Source organism: Ursus americanus, chromosome 17 (assembly GCF_024610735.1).
Source record: "Ursus americanus isolate L20-20 chromosome 17, mUrsAme1.1.p, whole genome shotgun sequence".
Lineage (NCBI taxonomy): Eukaryota > Metazoa > Chordata > Mammalia > Carnivora > Ursidae > Ursus > Ursus americanus.
Window position 1 is genome coordinate 55,254,942 of NC_142143.1, and position 16,609 is coordinate 55,271,550.

The 16,609-nt window shown below is 49.5% G+C and overlaps 2 protein-coding genes across 3 annotated transcripts; one reads left to right on the forward strand and one right to left on the reverse strand.

The window, feature by feature from the left end:
• The first annotated feature begins 309 nt into the window (after positions 1-309).
• DDIT3 (DNA damage inducible transcript 3) lies at positions 310-3,750 on the forward strand. The gene is made up of 2 exons (XM_087869029.1): positions 310-447; positions 537-3,750. Exons 1-2 carry the CDS (start codon positions 310-312, stop codon positions 903-905), a joined length of 507 nt encoding a protein of 168 aa, XP_087725155.1. The 3' UTR covers positions 906-3,750.
• On the reverse strand, positions 1,055-16,507 carry MARS1 (methionyl-tRNA synthetase 1). 2 transcript variants are annotated; one of them, XM_045789754.2, is made up of 21 exons: positions 16,337-16,507; positions 15,457-15,547; positions 15,217-15,295; positions 15,004-15,138; positions 14,613-14,688; positions 13,963-14,135; positions 13,694-13,800; positions 12,077-12,193; positions 11,729-11,932; positions 10,540-10,741; positions 8,390-8,464; positions 5,154-5,324; positions 4,888-4,983; positions 4,640-4,757; positions 4,039-4,252; positions 2,874-3,005; positions 2,661-2,765; positions 2,395-2,581; positions 1,714-1,785; positions 1,376-1,468; positions 1,055-1,276 (listed from the first exon to the last, which is right to left on the reverse strand). In XM_045789754.2, exons 1-21 carry the CDS (start codon positions 16,443-16,445, stop codon positions 1,130-1,132), a joined length of 2,703 nt encoding a protein of 900 aa, XP_045645710.1. In that variant the 5' UTR covers positions 16,446-16,507; the 3' UTR covers positions 1,055-1,129. The 2 variants fall into 2 exon arrangements, with proteins under 2 accessions (XP_045645710.1, XP_087725153.1); XM_087869027.1 differs by lacking the exons at positions 13,963-14,135; positions 14,613-14,688.
• Positions 16,508-16,609: the final 102 nt, after the last annotated feature.

Below are 16,609 nucleotides of genomic sequence, written 5' to 3' on the forward strand. Positions count from 1 at the left end.
CATGCTGCTTCAAATGTCGGGCAAAAGCAGTAAAGATGGAATATTAGTATAGACCAATTGATTATTTTTAAAGGGCCAAACAGTAAATATTTTGGATGCTGAGGTCTCCACTCTTACGGCATGAAAGCAGCCATAAATAATAATAATGTAAATAAATGAATGTGGTTCTGTTCCAGTAAAACTGGATCTGCAAACAGGTACCAGGCCACTTTGCCAGACTATCTGACTGCTTTGTGGAGTTCTTCTCCTCCCACCCCTGACCCCCCATCCTGAGTATGTCCTTTTCCAGAGCCTGATCCAACTGCAGAGATGGCAGCTGAATCATTGCCTTTTTCCTTCGGGACACTGTCCAGCTGGGAGCTGGAAGCCTGGTATGAGGACCTGCAAGAGGTGCTGTCCTCAGATGAAAATGGGGGTACCTATGTTTCACCCCCTGGAAACAAGGAGGTGAGAATGCTATGCCTAAACCTTGGGGGGGGGTATTTCCTTTCCCTTCTCAACTAATATCTACCCTACCTTTCCTCATTCTCTTGAAGGAAGAATCAAAAACCTTCACCACTCTTGACCCTGCCTCCCTGGCCTGGCTGACTGAGGAGCCAGGACCAGCAGAGGTCACGAACACCTCTCAGAGCCCTCGCTCTCCGGATTCCAGTCAGAGCTCCCCGGCTCAGGAGGAAGAAGAGGAAGACCAAAGAAGACCCAGGAAACGGAAACAGAGTGGCCAGTCCCCAGCTGGGGCTGGAAAGCAACGCATGAAGGAGAAAGAACAAGAGAATGAAAGGAAAGTGGCACAACTAGCTGAAGAGAATGAACGGCTCAAGCAGGAAATCGAGCGCCTGACCAGAGAAGTAGAGGCGACTCGCCGAGCTCTCATTGACCGAATGGTTAATCTGCACCAAGCATGAACAGTTGGGACCATCACTTCCCCCTCGGTCCACTACCTACCTTTCACAAAAGTGGCTGCTGACCATCTTCTCCAGTGCCAATGATGTGACCCCACCTATTCGGGAGGGGGGAAAGCGTGGGGTAGACAACAGGAAAGGGTCTCAGCATGTATATAGAGATTGTACATTTATTTATTACTGTCCATATCCATTAAAGTGACTTTCTATGAGCCAGGTTCTCACTTTCACTTTTTCTTCTTGCCTTTAGGGGTTTCAGGGGGTTTCCCCTCAGCTAGAGCCAACTGTTTCTTCAGATCCAAGAGCTTAGCCACCTCGGCGGCAACCTGGTTCTTGTCTGCCTTTTGTGCTTTCAGTTCTCGGACAATGTTGCCCTAAGAGAAGACCGGGTGGGGGAAGAACAGTGGTGAGACCAGAAAGAGCCTAATTAGGATTGGCTTTTCTGCTCTCCCGCAGGGCTTCCCACCGCGCACCTGTTTTGTCACCTCATCCATCAGCATTTGTACCTGCTGCGGTGCAGCTGTCACCACAGCCTCTACAACTGCTGGCGTGGCGGGTGCTTTGGCCTGGAGAACGACAACAGAGTTACCACCTGCTTTGTAAATAGCCCCCAGCCTCGGTTTCACGGGATGGCTCGGGACAGTGAGGACCCCTCACTCCAAGGGCTCCTGCTGCTAAGACAGGAAAGAACTACTCTAAGGAAGGAAGCAGCAGGACCAGAAGATGGAAAAAGTACTGAGAACTACTTAGGGACACCACGGAGATGACACTGGGGCTCCTGCTGGGTGACAGCGCAGTCAAAGCTTCTCACCTGGCCCCCGCCAAAGCGCTGCCTCAAAGTTTCAATCTGGTCATTTTCCAGTTTTTGGAATAAGGGACTGACCTGTGAAGAAAGAATTCCATAATCATTCACTGATGGGGGAGAAACTCTGCCAGACTATACAGAGGCCCTCTCTCTCCTCAGTCACTGACACTGAGGAGCTCCACGTTTCAGAAGAAACAAATGAGCAAATACCTGCCGATTTCAATAAAGAATCCAGATAAAACACTGGCACTCACCCTGAAAGCCGAAAGTATTAATAAGGTCCAAGACTAAACTATTTAAGGATGCTAGGTTGACGTCAGGGTTTAGAGGTGAACTTACTTTATCCTCTCGTGTCAAAGAGGAAATGGCTATTCTGTATTCTCCCTGCTCACTGCCTGTTGGCAGTATGGAGACCACGGGATGGTGGTGTTTCTTCAAACATCACTGGAGACCCATTAGTTTTACATGCCAAGTTCTGGCATAAAGAGTGGTGAGGGCATATGAGCTAGACACTGGGCTTGTGAGCAAGTACCAAGGACTTTCTAAGTACAGGGTGGGGAGGAGTGCAGCAGGGGTTCAGAGAACGGCTGTGAGAGTCCTATGTCCAAGTTCTCTGACCTCACCCCAAAGACTGCATGGCAAAGGCAGGAATGCTCAGAGGCCGGCCCGTCCAGCCCTCGGACGTACTGTGCCAATCTGGTGTCCGGCTGGTAAGGTGCACACGAAGTTTGTGAGCAGGACCCTGCAAGCCGGGGGTGGCAGCTGCAGCTGGGCCTGGATGGTGGCACCGACCGTGGGCATGTAAGGTTGCAGCATGACGGACAGCAAGGCGGCTACATTCACTGCCAGGCCTGTCACTGTCCCGGCCCGCTGCCTGGGGAAGAAGAGACATCAGTCTAGACTTGCCAGGAGGACACAGCCCACCGCCACTTTGCTCCTGTAGCCAAGCTTACCTGTCAGCCTCGCTGCCTTTAATCCGCTTCCAAGGCTCGTTCACCTGAATGTACTGGTTGCCATGGCGAGAGATGGTGAGGATGCTGCGTAAGGCCTCCCGGATCCTGGGCAGGGAGGGGGTGGGCCAAGTTAAAGTCCCAGAGGGACCAGTACGTGGCTCTCAACATGCCAGCACAGATCACTGAGATGAGACCATGGTGCAGGTTACTTACCGAACCTTCTCCAGCAGCTGGTGATAGTGCTGGAGTTCCAGGGTGACATGGGCCAGCAGGCGCCGATCATCCGAAGTAAGCACCATCTCGGGCACATAACCCCCAAAAAACTTAGACACAAACATCCCAGCTCTTGATGGGAGTCAGGAAAGAGAGGGAAGAGAAAAGAGGAATTACTGCCCACTCTCCTCCTAGAAATTAAAAATGACCTGATTTTCGTAATTCTCCATTCTCTCAGAACTGTCCTAGCTCCCTCAAGCTAGAAGGCAAAGCTTAACAAATTCATTCCTTGTTCTCTCTCTCCCCTAATAAGAAACCTGATAAAGTTAAACGTCCATTTTAAGAAATCAATACAAAGAATGATGAAGTCGAAACATATGTAACTTGCTATCCAATACTCTGAAATGCAGTTGACAACCAAATCTGAAAGGATGGGTAGCCATGGAGTACACTTCTTTAGACTTCCGAAGAGCTGAGAGAGACACCAATAATGGAGCGTGAGCCTAAAGTAACAACCCCGCCCCCCCACCGCCAAATACAGTAAACGTCTCCTACTCCTACACTAAAATAACCCCTTTCTTCAGACCTTTCTAAAGGTCTGCAAGTAAACTTTTTTGCTAGGAGAGAACACATTTCCAATTCTATAAGGAATGTTAATAGGAAACCAATTTGCGGGTGCCTCGGTGGCTCAGTTGGTTAAGCGATGGCCTTCGGCTCAGGTCATGATCCTGGAGTCCCAGGATCGAGTCCCGCATCGGGCTCCCTGGTCAGCAGGGTGTCTGCTTCTCCTTCTGACCCTCCCCCATCTCCTGCTCTCTCTCTTTCTCTCTCACAAATAAATAAAATCTCTAAAAAAAAAAAAAAAAAAACAAACAAACCCAACAATTGGCAAAAATTCATTTTGTGACCAGCTTTGCTAAATCACACCTGTACAACTGACTTCACCCAAGCAAACATACCCGACTATGTTCTAGGATCAGGTACCAATTGATAGAAATCCACTTTCCACATTATCCTCCCCATCCCTCACAGCTCCTCCTCATTCCTGCCTTCTCGGCACCCCCATCTCTTCCATCTCTCCCGCCTAGTGGAGCAGAGCTAGCCACCACCCCGCCCTGCCCCCAGCTCATCTGCTCTTACCCCACTCCACCCCCTCAAGTCCCACCTGTTGATGAAATTGCCCAGGTTGTTAAGCAGTTCAGAATTATTCTTGAGTAACATGTCTGTCCAGGAAAAGGCACTGTCCTGGCCCTCGGGCCGAATGTATAGCAGATAGAAGCGCCAGATGTCAGCAGGGATCCCTGTGTCCTGGGCCATGTCACCAAACACTCCCACGCCCCGGCTCTTGGAGAATTTCCCATCCTCATAATTCAGGTACTCTGGACAGAGAAGTAGAATGAGAACCATGTGCTCAAATCACACCTTCCCCTCTCTGACCCACTAACACTTCCTCTCCCTCAAACTCAACTATGGGTGTCCAGCAACACTTCTTGAGTATGGGCCTGCAAAGAACTTGGGGATCTCTTCCTCCCCATTTTAGCCTTTTTTCCCTTTACTTCTACCCATTACAAAATTTTAGCTTCAGACTTTTGCTTTTTTAGGCTCTTGTTCCCTTCTTCTGGGTTGAGTTCTCATGTTCTAATGATTTCCTATTTCAATTCAACTCCTAACTCAAGATCTAGCACCTCTTCTCCAGGATCTTCTTCCAAATACTGCCTCAGCCCTCATTCCCTAAGAACTTCCCCACCTTCAGTCTTCCAGGGTACCTGTAGCAATGAGGTGGTTGACCAAAGTATAGTTGTCTTCAGCTCCTAAAGCTGAACAAGGAAAAACTAAGCCGTGGAAGGGAACATTGTCTTTGGCCATGAACTGATACAGGTTCACCTACAGAATACAGGTGGGAAACGAAGCTCCTGAGATGATTTTCAAAGGCCCAAGAAAGATCGGATACCCAACCCTAAGCACCCCAACGCATGCACTCTCCCCATGGACAGGCTAACCAAGAACTGCTCACTTGTTCTGGGTTCTTCCACCATCTCTCCCACTGGTCTGTGTAGTTGGCTGTGATGGATAAGTAGCCAATAGTGGCATCAAACCAGACATAGAATACCTGGAGGGCCAGGAGGAAGGAGACAGACTAGGATGAAGGAACACCGGGAGAACCTCACCAACCCAGTCTCCAACTGAAGCAAGACATAATCAACAGTCTATTCTACTAGCTCAGGGTCTCAACCCAAAAGCACTGTAATATGACATATGAATAAAGCATAGGATTTTTACCTTGTCCTCAAAGCCTTCTAAGGGTACAGGAGTTCCCCATTTGAGATCTCGGGTTATGCAGCGTGGCTTGAGGCCATCCCGAAGCCAAGACCGAATAATGAACCGGGCATTGGGTGTCCAGTCACTGCCAGGCAATGTCTTCCCCAACCACTCCTCCAGTCGTTTTTCCAGCTGAGATGGCAGAGAAAGTGAGAGCTGATTTAGGGCAGTCTCGTACATGGTTTGCATAAGGATAAATATGTACAACCTCTCAGGAGTAGTCTGGCGACATACAATTAAAAGACTCAGGATCTTGACACAGCAATTCCATCGCTAGGAATTTCTGCAATAGAAATACACAAAAGTGCATGGATGTGTATATAAGAAGTACATGTTCATCATAGCAAAAAAACTGCAACCCACTCCCCATGGTTCAGCAGAGTTTAAAGGAACATGGTGTATCAGTACAATGAAATACTTATGAGACCATTAGAGAGTGAGTTAGGTCTGTACGTACTGACAGGTAAACATCTCCAAGATACGTTTAAGTAAAGCAAACCGCAAAATAATACATGATACAACCCTATCATAAAAAATAAGTAATAACATACAGATTAACAGAAGCTCCAAAAAGTTGTCAAGAAAAATATGTTTCAGTGCTGTATTCTCAGATGGGATTATGTGGAACATCTACTTTTATACCGTATTTCTACATGAAATTTTAGAAACAAGCTTATTTCACTTTTATTTTATAAGCAGAAAAACAAAGATAAATCTGTTGGAAGGGATGGTTCATGTGGTTTACGCTCATCAATCCCATAGCTTCTGGAGCCTGACGATAGCTCTACGGGGAGGGCTGCGGGGAAACAGTTGCACGCCACGCTGGTAAGAAGGCAAAATGTAACAACACCTACTGAGCAAAAGCTGGCGATGAACTACGTGTGCAAGGGATCACTTTTAAGGAATTTATTCTGAAGACACACTTCCAACAGCACAAAAATTCATAAGCACGAACTTACTCACTACAGCATTATTTTTCACCACAATTTACTGGAAACTCCCTAAATGCTAATCCTAGGAAACAGGTTAAATAAAGTATAGTACCTACATTGAATGGAGTATTATGCAGCTGTTAAAAACTGACCGAATAAGGCTACCTATGACCTGATACGGAGTGACTTCCAGAAGGTACTGTCAGGTGAAAAACAAAACGCACAAGAGTATACACCCAGAATGCTGTATTTCGAGTGAGAAGAGGAAATAAGAAAACACACACACACCTGCTTTTCTTTATATGTATGTTTATAAAAATAAACACATTAAGAATAAAACCGAAGACAGAGCTGATTAACTACAGGAGATGGGAGAACAAGGTGGCATGAACAGGAAAGGGAATGACACTTCTCTCAGTATACCTTTTTGTATGGTTTTTATTTTTTAAAAGACTGATGTTCTCCTTATTCAAAAAATAAGATTAACAAGGACAAGGAGAGGGCAAAAAACTAAAAGCAAATGAATCAAACTTATTAACTTATTTCAGTAAAAAAAACACACTGAAGGGGGAAAAAAGCTAAGCTAAAACAATTTTGAACACGCTACCTGATTATATAGCCTCAGCCGGGGGAAGGGGCAAGGCTGCCAACAAACCCCAAACTCTGTTTTAGCAGGTTTTTGGCAGTGGTATGGGTGAAGCAATTCTGAAATTATTTTTAGGTGTACTGTAGGACTGAGCAAATGAGTAAAGGTCAGGGGCCAGGGTACTTACTGTGGAAGATGGGAGATATAAACATGAAATAAGGGAAGGTCAGGAAGACCCCTGTATGGATGGACTGGAATCGCACGTGTTAGTATGAACTTCAAATGAACGCCTAACTCTTTTTGCGGGAAGGGCCAGGAAGCAAAGACATCCCAGTAGCAATGAGCACACCTCAATCTGGGTCTCTAATACTGTTCTTTACTGAAATGAACCAGGGCTTTGTGGAGAAATGGTTGATTCTGAGGCTGGAAGAGATGAACATAGATATCGTGTTATGCCAGAAAATAAGGAAACACTTAGAAAAAGGTGGAAGATGTCAAAAACACACAGAGAAATGATCTTAAAGAGGCCCCCGCTGGCCAAATAAGGGACAATTTGAACATGAAAAAAATTCATGACAGGAATGAATTATAAGCCACAGAAAACAACAGGAATCCATGAGCCCACACTGATAGTGGGTAACTAATAAATGAGCAAAGGAGAAGGGCATATGTGTAGGGGTCGTAGAGTTGGAGAAGCTTCATGAAAAATGGTTCAGGATAAGAATGATTAAGTAAGGGATGCCTGGGTGGCTCAGTCGCTTAAATGTCGGCCTTCGGCTCAGGTCATGATCCCAGGGTCCTGGGATCAAGCCCCCCCTCAGGCTCCATGCTCAGGAGTCTGCTTAAGACTCTTCCTTCCCCACTGCATGCACACACGCTCCTCTCTCTGAACAAACAAATCTTTTTAGAAAAAGAGACTAAAGAGGCTCTGTATGTACATGCATCTGTGGAAAGAGCAAGAATATGCTAAAATAAATAGAGCAAAATCTTCACAACTAGTGAGCCTAGATAATGGGTACATGAGGTTCTTTGATCTAGCAACTGTCTATTCTTGCAGCTCTTTTTGTGAACTTGAAATTATTTCCAAAGTTAAAAAAGGACACAAATCTACTAATGTGGAAAATCCAGTCACAACATGTTTTAAAGTAAAAGAAAGAAAGTGCAGAACAATATGAATGCCATGATCTACTTTGTATTAGAAAAAAGATATGAAGGGGCGCCTGGGTGGCACAGCGGTTAAGCGTCTGCCTTCGGCTCAGGGCGTGATCCCGGCGTTATGGGATCGAGCCCCACATCAGGCTCCTCCGCTATGAGCCTGCTTCTTCCTCTCCCACTACCCCTACTTGTGTTCCCTCTCTCGCTGGCTGTCTCTATCTCTGTCAAATAAATAAATAAAATCTTTAAAAAAAAAAAAAAAAGAAAAAAGATATGAAAATACTTTGGTATGCATTTGTCATTTCTGAATAGACACCAAAGAAAACGAGCAGTCGTCAATACGTCTGGGGAATGGGCCTGGGCCCTGCACTCTCTTTTTATCTGTTATGCCTTTTTTACAATAAGCCTATATATTTTTAAAAGGGAAACGAAAAACATTTGAGCATGGCTTGGTACAGATTTGTGGCTGAGGCAGAGGCGTCAAAGAGGCTGCGCAGACTAGCCTGAGGCAAAGGCCCACTTACCTTGGGCAGGTCCAGGAACAGGTGCCGAGAGGATTTCACCACAGGGCACGACCGGCAGACTTTACACTGAGGCTTCTGTGAAGGGAAATTCAAAGGAAGGGGAGAGCCAAGGTGAGACAGGATCAGGACTTCAGGCCAGGGGAGTAGCACGGGCAAGGGGAGACGCGCACAGGGATGAGCGCCCCAGCCTGCCATCCCCCTGAGCTTCATGCTTCCTTGGGCCTTCTGCGACCTGGAAGACTCAAGTCCACAGAGCATAACATCTGTTAGTCAGTCGCCTGACTCTGTCCCATGGCTGCAAAGAATAGGAAAAGGCATTCTCTAAGCACAGGCTAAGTAGAGAGCACTGCGCTCTACGGGGCTGCGCGAGGGGAGGAAAGAGCAGAGACACACGGTTCCTCTCCCTGAGGAAGTTACAATCATGTTAGGGAGAGCGGGTCCCAGGAGATCTGCCCCAAGCAAAATGTCAAGAAATACTTACTTTCACGACACACTGGCTATGCAAACACTGGCACGTGACAGCAAGAGGACTCAACAGTGGGGGAGGGGTGTAGTCAATCAATGGTGGCCAATCAATGAAAGCTTCCCAGTGAGTTTTTGATCTGGGCTTTTGAACCTTTTCTGAGTAGGCTCCACGCCGCACGTGGGGCTCGAACTCATGGCCTACCCTGAGATCAAGCAGCGCAAGTTCTACGGACTGAGCCAGCCAGGTGCCTGCGCTTCCGCAGCTGAGCAATGAGAACTCTCAGGACCTCTGTCCTGACCCGTACAAGCCTGTCTCCAACCGCCCACCTAACGCCTCCGCGTGGGTGTCTTACCAGGCACCGCGAGCTGATCAAACACAACCGCACCCCCGCACTCCACCAGGACGCCTGTCCTTCATCCAAGCCTGCCCGTGTTCGTAGACGTACTGTCTACCCCAGCTGCTCAAGCCAAAATCTTACAAGTCGTTTTCTTGACTTCGCCTCACCCCGAATTCACCTATCCATTTCTACAGAGTCTGCCTCCGATATCTATTTCAAATCTTTTTTCCCTCCGCATTTCTGCTGTTACTAATCTAGTCCAACCTCTCATCCCATTTCTGAGCTACCACTCCGGCCTCCAAACTGGTCTCCCCACCTTCTCTCTTCTTTCTTCCCACCCACTTTCCACGGAGCAGCCTACCATCCAGCTGCCACAATGGCTTACTAGGCCCTGGTCATCTGGTCACCGCTGACCTCTCTGACCTCATCTCAATCCAGGCTCCCTCTCACTGTGCTACAGCCATGCTGGCCTTCTCCCTTCTGCCTTTCCAGCTGCTTGCCGCCTTGCGCCTTCGCATTTCCTGCTCCTTCTGCTTGGAACATTCTCAACCTCTCATTGCCCGGCTTGCTCCTTCTCCTTCTTCAGTTAAACTCTCGGTTCACATGTGACCTCCGCTGACAAGCCTCCCCTAATCACCTGGCTACAATCTTTCCCCAGAAGCCACTGTCACAGCCTCCCGGCAGTTTCTCCTATATGTACGCTCTCGTCTTTAGGGTTGGTCTCCTCCCCACACTGGATAAAGACCTGTCTTATTCACTGTTAACACCGCCAGCAGTCCCCAGTGACTACCCTATCATAAGGACTCAAAAAACATGTGTTGTATAAATGAAAGAATAAGTTAGCCGATGAGTAAACACAGAGAGGAGGAGACGTGTTTATGGAAGAGAGAGAGAACCAGTGAACAAATGCAGATCAGGAGCAAAGGTAGGCAAGCGTGCCCTCATCTCGGCTACTTCCTGGCACAATGCTAGGCACGTCGCAAACGCTCAGCAAGCAGCCAACGAACCGAACGATAAGATGGGGTAAAAAGAGGCACTGGTGAGGGCGCCTGGGGGGCTCAGTCAGTTAAGCATCTGCCTTCAGCTCAGGTCATGATCCCAGGGTCCTGGGATCGAGCCCCACCCTGGGCTCCTGCTCAGCAGGGAGTCTGCTTCTCCCTCTCCCTCCCTTGCTCATTCTCCCTCTCTCAAATAAGTGAAATCTTATCCAAAAAAAAAAAAAAGCACTGGTGAAAGGCCCTGAATGCTAAAACAAAAATCCTCAATGGGACCAGCCTGGGAGTCCCTGAACAATAGAAACTGTTTCCTTCCTTCCCACCTTCTCCTCCTATGAGACCCCCCTCTCACCTTGAGCTCAATGGCATTGATGAGCTTGCCGCACTTGTCACACTGGTCACCCCGGGCCTCCTCGTAGCCACAGAAGGGACACACGCCCTCCACAAAGCGGTCAGCCAGGAAGCGGGCGCAGCGTTCACACCGCAGCTGCTCCACAGTATCTTGCAGCACAAAACCTCGGGTCAACAACCGCTGGAAGATGTCCTGCGTGATTCTAGCAAGGGGAGTCAGGGACAGGGGACGGCCCAGTCAGAGGAAGTCCGAGAAAGTGGTGCACCCTTCCCTTGGGTCACTCCACCCAGGCCCCACGTCAGTCCCAGTGCTGCAGAAATCAGGCAGAAGGCCCCTCAAGGCCAAGGCCATCTAGTCGTCTTAAGGGAGTCTTACTGGATGACCCAGACCCCTCATACATACTCCCCAACTTCCACACAAACTCTTCCCTCAACGCTCCAGAATTTATGTTTGTCAAATACAAACTTAACAGTTTTGGACTCTTCGCTCACACAAATCTCTAAAAGGACAGGACTGTACTCTTTTTTAATACGTCCCAGAATCAAAATTAGTCCAACTGCTAAACTGCTTAACTCTATTATGCTGACAGCCTGTCCACTACATAGTTTTTATTAAGGATGAGTATCAGGCAGAGGAAGAATGAGTGTTATCTGGGGCGCCTGGGTGGCTCAGTTGTTAAGCGTCTGCCTTCGGCTCAGGTCACCATCTGAGGATCGTGGGATCAAGCCCCTCGTCGGGCTCTCCGCTCAGCGGGAAGCCTGCTTCTCCCTCTCCCACTCCCCCTGCTTGTGTTCCCTCTCTCGCTTGTCTCTTTCAAATAAATAAATAAAATCTTAAAAAAAAAAAAAAAAGAGCGTATCCCTTATAAACCCGCAAGGGAGTGGGAGGGAACGTCCCTAGGACTCTAGAGCAGCCGGGGAAGAGCAGGGTGGTGCAGAGGCAAGGCAGATACTTCCCATGAGCCAAAATCCTGTCTCTTCCCTTCCTCGCCACTCCCTCAGCCCCTGGGCAGCCTTCCGCATCCATGGAATCCCCATGCTTGGGATCCATTTCAGGGCAATAGTCAGACCCTAAGTTTAGCGGGGGAATGCCTAAACAACACTTCTGGTTCCTTCTGTCTCCAGGATATTCTCATTGCCCCCAGCCCCAGTGTTCACCCTCCACGTCTGCCTGATTAGAGAAAACCTACTTGGTCTGCTGTGGAGTAGTGGTACGACCAAAAATATCAAACGAGATATTAAACCAGCGGTAGATGTCGGCATGGATGGCATGGTACTTGTCACAGATCTCCTGGGGTGTCAGACCCTCCTCCATAGCCTTGGTCTCTGTCGCTGTACCGTACTCATCTGTCCCACACAGATAGAGGGTGTTCCACTGGCGGAGGCGGGAGTACCTGGAAGGCATATGGTAATCACAGGGGCCCCATCTCGGCCCCTCCCATGCCTCTGGGATCCCCCCAGCCTCCACCCTTGAAGCATTCCACTCCCTTGGGCCCACCATTCCCTCAGGAGGTCCCTCCCCCAGCAGCTGGCTCTACCTGGCAAAGACATCAGCACTGAGCACGCAACCAATGATGTTTCCAAGGTGGGGGACATTGTTGACATAAGGGAGCGCGCTGGTGATGAGCACATTCCTTTCCCCAGCCACAGGCAGCCTGGCAGGGCAGGAGAAAGACAACAGTCCATGGAGGAGAAGCAAGGGTCAAGAGGGACCAACAGTGCACAGAACACCCAGACACAGACCTGCTCTACTGTCACACACTCAGGTACACCTGAAGTCTTTCCTCACGTGAAACCAAGGATCGTGAACTCCCCCTAAAAGCCATGAGACCCCCTACAGTTGAAAGCGCAGGGCCCTGCCAGTGAGCAAGGCCAGGTACCCGCATTCCACACTGACCTCTGTCTCACTTTACTATCGTGACTGCTGCTTTTCCATCAGCTCGTTCTCAGGCTCCAACTTCCTGAGGATCAACAGAACTCTTCCTGGTTCTGTCCAACCACCATGCCCCCAGACTCCCAAAGCCACCCCAGCATCCTTTCCAAGCACTGCCCTCTGCCCTTCCTCCCAGGTGCATGACCTCCCATGGAAGCATGACCTCCTGTCACTGTTTCAAGTACTCACAGCCTGCCACCCCATCTTCCTGTCTTCCCAGCTGCCTTCCTAGCCACGCTCCCCCTCCACTTTCCCAAGCTCGTGCCTAGTCATGCCACTCACTCTGCTGTCTGAAGTCTCTCGATCCGCTCCACTCTTTCTGTGCTTCAACCCCGCGGCTCGGCTGCACACATCCTGTATCCACCCCCTCCTTGGCACTGACGCCTCACCAGGGCGCCTTTGATCTTTCCAACCATTCTCAACCTATAATCACTGGCTCCCATCATTCACCGTGTCCTTCAGCCTTGGCCATCCTGAGAGCTCACAGAGTCCCATGATTTCTACTGTTAACAAAGACTCAAATGATTCTTGTTAACCTCACCCCTGCTTCCCAGGTGCTAATATATATTCCCAGTTAGAGGTCCCAACTACTTCCTAGAGCGTTTCCCAGCTCATTTCCTTAAAAGAGATCTCACTGATTTCTCCTGCATTCGTTAACTTTGCTCCCTATTACTGCACACCATCATTTTCTCTGAAATCCAGCTGAGAACTCAGTTCCTTCGGGGAAGCCTTCTTCACAAGCGACCCGTCTTCCACCCAGTCATCCTTGCACCCAGAGCCCCAGAGCACACTGTGTGGTGCTCATGTGTCATTCTGTGACCCTCTCTTCATTAGGAGTGTGCTTCCTACCTCGGCAGACATAAAGGGGAGCATGCCTGGGGTTCTACCCTCAGGGGGGTTGCATTCTGTTATATAACTGGTGACAGCGATCAATGCGGTGAGCGGTGCAAAGTGCCAAAGGAAAAGACGGAAATTAGAGAAGTCAGCGAAGGGGGCCTGTCAGACAGATACTGGCACTATCAATAACTTCCACTTAGGAAACCAAGCCCCAGGGCGCCTGGATGGCTCAATCGCTTAAGCGTCTGATTCTTGGTTATCAGCTCAGGTCTCCACCTCAGGGTCATGAGTTCAAGCCCTGTGTTGGACTCCTCGCTGGTGTGGAGCCTATCTAAAAAACAAAACAAACAAACAAAACAAGGCCCACTCATCAGTGCCTACTCACACAGGAGTCTGCTGCGGCCGAAGTGGGGGCAAGCTTTCCAGGCCCTTCTCCCAAGCAGTTACAGCCATGGCAATCTCCTCCTCAGAGAGAGCAGCCAGCTCCTCCTCCTGTGAAGAGCAGACACAATCCCCCACCAGGTGAGGAGGCCCACAGACTAAAGAAACTTGCTCTCCAACAACTGAAGGAGTTAATGGCCATGCTCAAAGTCCCTCTCCAAGGCACCCCCAGGTACTGAGGCTCTGTGGAGACCCCGCTGCTCTGTTCCACACCTCAGGCTCATTGCTGACAGCCCTCCCCTCAAAGGAGCCGGGCTGGGGCTGCTTTTGGAGGTAGGGCCGGAGGGCTAGGACACCCTGCTGCTTCAGCACAGTCTCTGCAGCTTTCTGACATGGCTCCTGAGAACTCAGGGTCTGGAACCAGCTGTGCAGGGCACCCAATTCCTCTGTGGGCACGGGAGAAAAGAGGGAATTAGCAAGACCTGGAAAAGGCAGGCAAGAATGGACCTCCTGGGGCGCCTGGGTGGCACAGCGGTTAAGCGTCTGCCTTCGGCTCAGGGCGTGATCCTGGCGTTACAGGATCGAGCCCCACATCAGGCTCTTCCGCTATGAGCCTGCTTCTTCCTCTCCCACTCCCCCTGCTTGTGTTCCCTCTCTCGCTGACTGTCTCTATCTCTGTCGAATAAATAAATAAAATCTTTAAAAAAAAAAAAAAAAAAAAAAAAAAAAGAATGGACCTCCTCCCTTTCTTCATGAAGTCTCTCCAGTTATCTTCCCCAATTCCCTCAGCCATCTTTATGCTGTAACTGCCCCGTCAAGCTACACCTCAAAGTGGATCTTCAATTTGGTGTTGCCCATTCTGTAATTCCTCCACCAAGCTCCTGGGCTGGGGTCGGGGATGAAGTGATATGCACAGTTCTCACCAGGGAGGTAGGCTGGGTCTTGAAGTAATGGGTATAGCGCCCCCCACAAAACAACATCAGCTAGAGATTCTGTCTCCTTTGTTGAGGAAAGAAAAGAAAAAGGTCCACAGATAAAATACTATGTTTCTTCCCATGCATACAATAATATCTAACATTTCCTAAGCACCTACTATGTGTCAATTTACATCACTTAACCCTCACAATAATCCACTGAGGTGGCTACCAGTATTACCCCATTTCAAAAATGAAAATACTTGAGGACTAGAATCTGGTGATCTTTCAAGATTACACTGCTACCAAGTGGCAGTGTTGGGTTTTGCAGTCTGAATACAGCCTTCCATCTTGGTTCTTATATAATTTTCCCTGATCCCCATCTCAGAACCCAACTCACCCCAGCCAGGAAAGGACAGCTCCGACGACTCAAGCTCTGGTCAATGTGAGTCAGGGCTCTACGGACTGGGCCAAGAACATCTTCCCCCTTCTTGCCTTGGACCACTAAATAGTACAGGGCAGCAGACAAAGCTGGCTAAAATGTGGGGGACACAGGTCAGGATGGCCATACAGAGCAAGGGCCTGCCTGCCAGCCCCCATGTCTCAAGCCCACCTGCAGCTCCGTAGCTTCCCATTCCAGCCACTGGTTGGTGAGGTCATCTTGCTCCCAGCCAGATAACAGAAAGAAGTATCTGCCCAGGGAGACAGCAACAGCAGGCGGAATTAGAGGGACCCTTCTGTCTAGCCTATTTCTCCCCCCACAGTGAAGCAGTGGTTACAAATAAAGCCACACAGTGGACAGTAAGGCCTGCTTTTATTCAGCCACCTCCCTGCCTTAAGGACCAATACTGACCGGCAGATTGCACTAGTGGAGAAGAGGTAGTTGCCACTATCCAGTTGCAAGACAGGGACCTTAGGCCGGGTCAGGAACGGGACCACACACTCTGATGCAGGGGAGTGAAAAAAGTGAAAAAAACAAGGAAAAGAAAGAAAAAAAAACTTTGTTAACTTAGAAGGACAACTTCGCATTGTTCAGGGAAAAAGAGAAGAAAGACACTGGAAAGATTTCTGGATAGGACCACTGCAAGGGGGTGGGTCCAGAACGAGCTGGATAGACTAGCAGGTGTTCAGCTGAGACCGCCAGTTGGAAGCAACAGATGGGCATTGCAGAGCGGTGGTGGTGGTGGTATTGGGACAGTGCTGCCGCCAGACACTGAAACAACGAGAGTTACCGAATGATCTAAGGAACTGGGAGAACTGACAAGAAAACTACTTTTAAGAGGCACCCAAACAAATGGCTGGGAAGAGGTAAACCGAAAGGAGTGAATGTGTGTCTGTTTTAGAAGAGAGCAGGGTTTCCTAAGAACAATAAAGGGGTGCCTGGGGACGCCGATGAATAACTAGAGAGTATGGGGGCGGGAGGAGCCTGACGGGTGTGGGAGAAAGTTGGAAAGACGACAGAGGTTCGCTGGAGTGAGGCGGGATACGGGAAGATGGGGGGAGGAGCCTAGAGATGAGGGATGGCGTATGCCGAGGGTAATTAAGGGAAGCAATTAATGAAAGATGTGACGGGGAGAAGAGGGATGGGCTGACCAAGAATAACGGGGGAGGCGGCGGACGGGAGTGCGTGGTGGGGGGCGGAGGTTTGGAGAAGACAACTGCGGGAGGGATGTCGGGCGTGTTTTTCGGTCCCGCCCCCCTCATCCACCGCCCGCCAGCACCAGCCCCACTACCTTCGGGGCCTACGGTGCTGATAAGCAGGTCCGCTCTGCCCTGGGCCCTGCCCGCCGCGGCCAGAACGGGCAGGCTCCCCGGGGCGCCCTCGCTCACGAACAGTCTCATCTCGCCGTGGATCCCACGCTGATGCAACCGGAACCGGCCTCCTGCCTGTGAATAGAGCGTCCGCCGCGATGCACGCCGGGAAATGGAGTTCTGAACTGGGTCTTTCTCGGGGCACATACCGGGGAAAGTAGACTATTTCTCCCATCATGCAACATCAGGAAACA